This window comes from Apaloderma vittatum, unplaced genomic scaffold (assembly GCF_000703405.1).
Source record: "Apaloderma vittatum isolate BGI_N311 unplaced genomic scaffold, ASM70340v1 scaffold17833, whole genome shotgun sequence".
In the NCBI taxonomy this organism is placed as follows: Eukaryota; Metazoa; Chordata; class Aves; order Trogoniformes; family Trogonidae; genus Apaloderma; species Apaloderma vittatum.
The window spans coordinates 3,241-10,881 of NW_009707651.1; the positions used below are offsets into that span (position 1 = coordinate 3,241).

General features: G+C 37.0%; 1 protein-coding gene across 1 annotated transcript; it reads left to right on the forward strand.

The window, feature by feature from the left end:
* Positions 1-1,876: 1,876 nt before the first annotated feature.
* On the forward strand, positions 1,877-6,879 carry LOC104267508 (adenosine 3'-phospho 5'-phosphosulfate transporter 2; the record flags this gene model as incomplete). Its single annotated transcript, XM_009866291.1, has 4 exons — positions 1,877-2,149; positions 3,429-3,550; positions 5,480-5,634; positions 6,772-6,879. Coding segments are annotated over exons 1-4 (586 nt in total), but the record flags the coding sequence as incomplete, so codon positions are not given.
* Positions 6,880-7,641: the final 762 nt, after the last annotated feature.

The following is a 7,641-nucleotide window of genomic DNA, read 5'->3' on the forward strand; positions in this document are numbered from 1 at the left end:
GGTAAGAAAGCTCTACAGAGAGACCTGGACAGGCTGGATCAATGGGCTGAGGCCAATTGTATGAAATTCAGCAAGGCCAAGTGCCGGGTTCTACCCTTGTGTGACAGCAATCCCACGTGACACTACAGGCTTGGGGAAGAGGGGGTGGAAAAGGACCTAGGGATGCTGGTCAACAGCTGGCTGGACGTGAGACAGGATTGTGTCCAGGTGGCCACGAAGGTCAGCTGCATCTGGCCTGTATCAGAAACAGGGTGGCCAGCAGGAGTAGGGAGGTGATTGTGCCCCTGTACTCGGCACTAGTGAGGCTACAGCTTGAATCCTGTGTTCTCTTTTGGGCCCCTCACTACAAGATAGTGAGGTGCTGGAGTGGGTCCCAGAAAAGGGCAACAAAGCTGATGAAGGGTCTGGAGAATAAGTGTTGTGAGGAGCAGCTGAGGGCACTGAGGTTGTTTCATCTGAAGAAGAGGCGGCTGAGGGTAGGCCTTACTGTTCTCTACAACTACCTGAAAGGAGCTTCTGGTGAGGTGGGTGTTGGTCTGTTCTCCCATGTAACAGCGATGGGACAAGAGGAAATGGCCTTGGGTTGCACCAGGGAGGTTTAGATTGGACATTATGGAAAAGTTCTTCACTGAAAGGGTTGTCAGGCATTGGGACAGGCTGCCCGGGGAAATGGTGGAGTCGCTATCCCTGGAGATGTTGAGAAGATGTGTAGATGTGATCTTGCTGCAAGGATGGCAGAATAATTTTTACTGCCTTAGGAGTTGTAAATCAGTCTCTTAAAGAATACTGCTTCAAGCATGGGAAGAGCCAATGAAGTTTTCTAGCCGGTTAGTAGAAAAGATAATAAGATAGTGTGCACCTGGAGATGGCAAGTAGACTGTGTTTTAGAAGGTTTTAACGAGCTGTTTGTCCTTGGAGGTGTATGGAACCAGACCTAAGTGAGGCTTTTCAAGTCCTAACCCTCCTTATGGAGGTTAGAGGGTATCAAAACATCAAAAAGTGTTTATGAAAGGCTGTGAGCCAAAATTAAATGTGGCAGTGGGAGATGGTCACCACCACCTTAATTCAGAGTGCTGAAAACTCACCCCCCACACACACACCCACAAGGAGCATGTGTGCTGATTTGCATGAGAGGCAAAACTGACAGCCAATGATGAATGTAGCTGTTATCACTAACCAGTAATTCTACAATTAGTGGCAAGTTAGACATGTTTATATTAGTAAGTTACAAAATAAATATGTTGCAGTTTTTCCATGTGGTAGGCTAGTTTCATCTAGCATCCAAATTTGGCCAACTTTGCTAATAAACCAAATGTTGGCTTTCTGAACTATCATTTGGTTTAGAGAGTTACTTCTCTAAAGTTCCTGCTTTTGACAACAGTGATGCTTAAGGAAATGGTTTAGTGGTGGACCAGACATCACTAGGTTAACAGTGTAACTTGATGATCTTAAAGGTTTTTTTGGACTGAAAGGATTCTGTGATAATACCTTTTACTTCCATTGTGTTTTGATCATGGGGGATCACTTCTCTCCCAAGCAGTCCCTCCTGTAAGTGCTGGCAAAGGGCTAGTTTGAACTGTTGTAAAACTGAAGCTGATTTTCCCTTGCTGGTGTTTTCAGATTGGTTGGTTTGTTTTGTAGAGTGTAGGGATACTACTTCTCACGTGAAGCAAAAGTGCTTTCATGAAGTTTTGTTGTCCTCTGATATTAATTAATGTTAACTTTGGACATCTGAAAAGATAAAATTTGTGGATAAAAACAATCTAACAAAACTCTTAAGCTCTTATATCTTCCAGGTAAGTGTCACATTTGCATAGTGTTGTTGGAAGGATGTACGTTATGTCATATCTGACTTGAGTGTTTCTTTCAGCTTTCAGACAGAGGACACACAGAAAGAGAGAAGCAGAAAGAAGTTGACAGTAGCACCGAATGCAGCGAACTAGGAAGCATGGATCTGAAATTTGCTTCATCAAGAAAATACATTTCCATCAGTGTACCTTCCAAATCTCAAACTATGTCTCCTCATATCAAATCAGTAGATGATGTTATAGTTCTTGGCATGAATCTCAGCAAATTTAACAAACCTACTCAATTTTTCATCTGTGTTTCTGGAGTTTTTATGTTTTATCTAATCTATGGATATTTACAGGTAAATAATATGAACCTATGTCTAAGGCCTTTTCTTTAGAAATAGCATAATAATATAGTATGTATTTTAATATGTATAAACATTTATAATAGGTATTGATTGCAAAATCAACTTTCAGAATTCAAAAACAGTAAGTAATTGCATGATGCAAGATTCCGTGTACCTACAAGGTTTGGTTCAGTTGGACTTGGTATTTTACTTCTGTGTGCAAGGTAGACCTTTCAATGTTGTTTTCAATGTGGTTTTAAAAGTGATTTCATAGTCTTCTGAAACCAAACAAATTGTAGAGCCATGCAGAGTGGCATGTAAGTCCTCACTGGTGTTGAAACCTTTAGATCTTGGGTTGTGCTGTACAGTAACGTTAGTTTGTTCTCTCTGCTCTTCCTTCAGGAGAGAGCTGGAACGTGCTATGATTGGTTGTTAAGCAGAGGCATAATGTTTATGCTGTTTTAGTTAAACATTTATCTTCCTGCCAACCTGTTCTCTTTTATCTCAAGGAGCTATATTTCTGTTACTTTTTAAAAAAGTTTTTAAGTTCAGTGAGTCTTATCAATAAAGCAGTGATTTAAACAGTTGATTAATTAAAAGTCACTGTGTTTCCAGTGCAGTTTTCAAGCACAGCTGAGAAGATTATAAAAGTAAAGTTATTTCTAAAGAGTTAAACAAAATTATCAGTAATTGAAGGCAGAATCTCAAAAAGGTTAATATTATCTAGTCTTTCGTTTCTATAACAGACACATTCTTTATGTGGTGCATCTATTTTTTCATAATAGATGGCTCAGGTTTTAAATGTTCCTACAGCCTGCAAATTTATAAGCTGATAAGTTCTCTTTACAATAGACACTCAAAGTATTAGGTGTCTGTTCCTAAGAGATGAAAATTACCAGTAAATATGTCTCTTAGAGAAAGTTTATATTTAGTTTATTGTGAGCTATTTGGAAATTCTGGATAAAAACTGTCTCATGAAGTAAATGAAATAAAAACCAGCTGAAAAGCAGGCAGGAAATCATCCATAATTTGAGATAAATATTAATAGAGCAAAAGTATTCCCCTGCTGAATTTCAATGGATTTACACGAGCAGCAAATTTTCTTATTGTATTTTGGAGAACCTAAATTGCCTTTTTCAGTACTTTGTAAGTTATGTATGGCAGTTAAATTCTAGTTAATAACCAGCAACTGTGAAGTCTAGATTTGCATGTACATGAAAAAAAAATCTGGTTTTGTTTTGATTTAAGATTGATGTATGTATATGACCTTGATGGGTTTTTGTTCTTATAGGAGTTGATATTTTCAGTGGAAGGTTTTAAACCTTTTGGTTGGTACCTCACTTTAGTGCAGTTTGGATTTTATTCCGTTTTTGGACTAATAGAATTGCAGTTGATTCAGGACAAAAGGAGAAGGTATGTGTTTCTTCAAAGCATTTTATCAACAGTCGGTCAAATTGGAAGCATTTGATATTAATGATAAATCTCACTTCTGTTGTTTGAATGTGAATACTCTTGACACACTGGTAGCAGTTCCATAGTTAAAATAATGGGAATTTACTGGGCATTGTTAGAAAATTTTTTATGAGCACCCACCTAGATTTTGGATCTGTAAACAGTCTTTCTGACTCTGCTGTCACTTTGTCCAACTTTCAGAGCATGTTCTATTCTTAAGGTACCTGATACAGACTGACTCTTGTATGTGTTTGTTGGGATTATCAGGTCTAGAATAGGGCCAACTGCACTTCACAGCGCTTGAAGCCACCTGTCACTGATTACCTTTTCCTCAAATGCTGACACCTCCACACCAAAACATTCCTCTAGTATGCTGTGAGTCTTGGAGAACGTCAGAGCTCTGCTCGCTCTTTGCCGTGTGCCTATGTAGCTGTGCTTCGGTTTTGCGTATTTTGTTTAGGGTAGCACTCATAATGCCCCGCTGCAAAACTAAAAAAGTTGACTAAAAAGGTTCTAAAAAAGTTGACTAAAAAAAAAGTTGAGTAAAAAGGTTCTTGCTGCCTTGAATCCTATGGATACAGGATAGTTTTACCTGACTCAGGGTGACCATTCTGTGGCTTCCTGCCCGACTGCAGCTTCTGCAAACTGTATATTGAGGCCATCTAGAAGCTCGGGTAGAGGCTGTCATGGTGTACATGAATTTTAAAATTGCTTTAAAGCATTATCCGAGTTGAGCATAACTAATTTTCCTTACTTATGCTCAGCCTTGGCTGATTTTGCATATACTGATTTTAGGTAGTAGAATTTTTCTACAGCTAAACAACAGAGCTTTGAATTATTCTTTTTATTTTAAACACTGACATTATATTTCAAGTTACTGGACTTTTTGCAATGCATCAATGTTGAATAGTTACTTTTTGGGCATTTAGTAACTAGTAATTAGGTTTTGATTACCAAATAATTGCTAATTGACCCTGTAAGTAAATCACATTGGAAATGTAGATCTTAAATGTATTTAACGTTTTATTTTCTATAACCTAGGCATCTTCTTTTAAGCACTAAAAAAATCTTCTTTCCTAATTTGCATGCAGAAATCGTTGTTAAATTTTAAATTTTTCTTGCATGCCTCAGGGTATGCCTACATTACATGTCTACATCCAGTTACGGATAAGACAGGGTTACAGCAAGAGAGCTGTTTATGTTTCTTAATGTGGCTCTGAGTATGCGTAAGGAATGGCTGAACATGTACACAACAATAGCTGTAGAAAATCTCCTCAGAAAATGAGCACAGCGATTGCTAAAAATTACTGTTGGATCATCTGTTGTCAAGTGATGGTTTCATCAAATTGCAAACGGTACATCTGATCATGTTCAACGAGCTCCTCCATGATGTCTGAATCACTTCTCTCTTAGTTCTGAGTTTTGTAAAACAATGGTACATTTTTCAGCTTCCTTCCAAAAATGTCAATTTTCTATGAAAACCTCACCAAAAAAAAAATGACACGGTGACCATGACCGGACTAAGATTTGGGATATCTTGGTGCACCAACCTTTTGTGTTTCCTATGACAAATAACCTGAAGCGGTTGTCTTGATTCTTATGTAACTAATACACCTTAGAAGGAAGTTAAAGAATTACTGCTTGAATACTTCATGAGCTGTGAATTTTTTATTGTCTTGTATTTGAATATTGTTTATTAGCAGTAGCTGAAAGAAATGAAATTTGAAGTCAGGCAGTTAACGAGTGTTTTTATCTTTCTATTGTGGAATGCAGTTCGGTGAGAAAGATGGTCAAGTTGTATTGCAAACATATTCCTGTATCTCAATTTCCCCAGCTAAATCTCTCCAGATGAGTCTGTAATACTAAGATTTGTACGTTTGTATTTTGTAGGATTCCTGGCAAAACCTACATGATAATAGCATTTTTAACAGTGGGAACTATGGGTTTGTCAAATACCTCTTTAGGATATCTGAATTACCCTACTCAAGTCATCTTCAAGTGCTGTAAGCTGATTCCAGTTATGATAGGTGGGGTTTTTATACAAGGTAAGTGTTAGTCTTGCTATTAGATTGGTTTTTGTTGTTTTTTTGAGAGGCAGTCATGTATGAGATCCTGTGCTTTGTTAAATTCCAAGTTCTTGGATAGGAGAGGCACAGGTAGCATTATCCTTGTAGGAGGAAAAACATGAATTCCTGAAGTATTTTATGAGAAAACCTACAAATACAGTTAGATGAATGGAAAATATGAGGGGAGAAAAGTTGTTCAAGTCGCCTGCAAAAACTTCACTTTTATGCACACTTTCTTAATTTTTAATGTAATTTTGTTTTCTAAACTTCATAAATGAAACATTTTCAATACTGAAATAGAAAACTTGGAAGGAAAAAATCAAGCCATGATTTGTGAAGAAATCCCTTACTTTTCTTGTTTGAAAACCTCGATTCCTAAATCATTAATTAAAATTCCTAAATCGTGATTAAATGCTTAATCAGAAATACACGTGACTTTACCCGTCTTTGGCTGCTCCTGAAGTCATAGGTCATATTCTGAGAACAGAGAAAGGGATCTGGAGAACAACAGATAAAGAGTTATGTATATAAACATACTTGAATATTCCTGAATTTAGAAGAATGAAGTACCTTATTAAAGGTTTTGTGTTCAATACACAAGGGTTTATCAAGTCAAAGCTCTGCACAGGCAAGTGTTACAGAGCAGGATCTAGAATGATGTATTTCTGTTTCAGTAGTGAGTTCTGACCTCTAGTTGCAACAGGAAGCTGAACTTTCAGAGGTACTTATAAGTTTACGTACACACACGTGCACACAATAGTTACCTTTTATTAGGGGTCATTTTGTACATTTTAATGCAAAGATGCTGGTGTATTCCCTTAAAGCTTTATGAAACTTCAAGTTGTGTTGTAGTAGCGTGGTATTTTCAAGCTGCGGCTCATGGACCACAAGAACAGGATGTTATCTGTTAAGATCCTACTCCAGGTTAGAAACTGCTGTTGTAGAAGAAACTAATTTCAATCATGAAAGGCCAAAGCATTAAATCCTCTGCATAAGTAGAAGAATGACATTGGAATGAATGATTTTTCCTTTGCCTTTTAGTCTGCTAAACAGGATAAACACGCACTTCTGGCCAGTGTTAACAGTCCGCTCCTGTTGTTTGTATTGCTTTTGTAGGAAAGCGTTACAATATTGCAGATGTGTCTGCTGCCCTCTCTATGAGTCTTGGATTAATTTGGTTTACTTTAGCTGACAGCACAGTTGCTCCAAACTTCAACTTGACAGGTAAAGATACATTCTCTTTTAGAGCTTAACAAAATGCTTGGTTTTTCCTACAGGGAGTGTTCCGCAGAGATTCGGAGAGCTCTTGGTGGAGTGCTCTGAGGTATCACACTAGCAGAACTGTATCTGAGACAGAAGAGGCCTTTCTTCTAAGAGTTGGTTTTTAGATTCTTAGAAGTTTGGGAAATTTCACTCTTTTGGTTGAAAGGTCAAGAACTACTTCCAAGCAAATGTGTTAGAATAAATATGATAACAAGCAGTTTGACCATTTTAAAGCTTTTAAAAAGCGATTAGTTGACTTTCCTAGTTAAACCTTTAAGTATTTTATCATTTCAGAACCATTTATATTAATTGATGAGGTTACTCAGATTTGCTGTAGTTCTTGGTTGGAGTGTAGACATTTTTACTTTTCTACACTGTGTAAAATCAGAAGCAAAGCAAAGATTTTAATCTGCTCAGGTTTAAAAGCTTTTTTATTAATACTGAACCATGGAACACTTTGAATATTCAACTTCTAGTGTATCCTTTTGAAATTCTGAGATGAGTTATGGCAGATATTCATTGTGAAACCACTACTTAAGAAGTTTTGTTGCTAAAAATAATAATAAATTCTCAGTCTTAAGGAAAATATTGTGTCCTCACAAAATATTATTTCATCTACCATTAGTAATGATCAATTTATGATGTTTTCTAAACTGTATATGTATTTTATCTTGCTCACAAATTAATTCTTGTGGCTTTTAATGTAACTTTAGTCCTAATGGT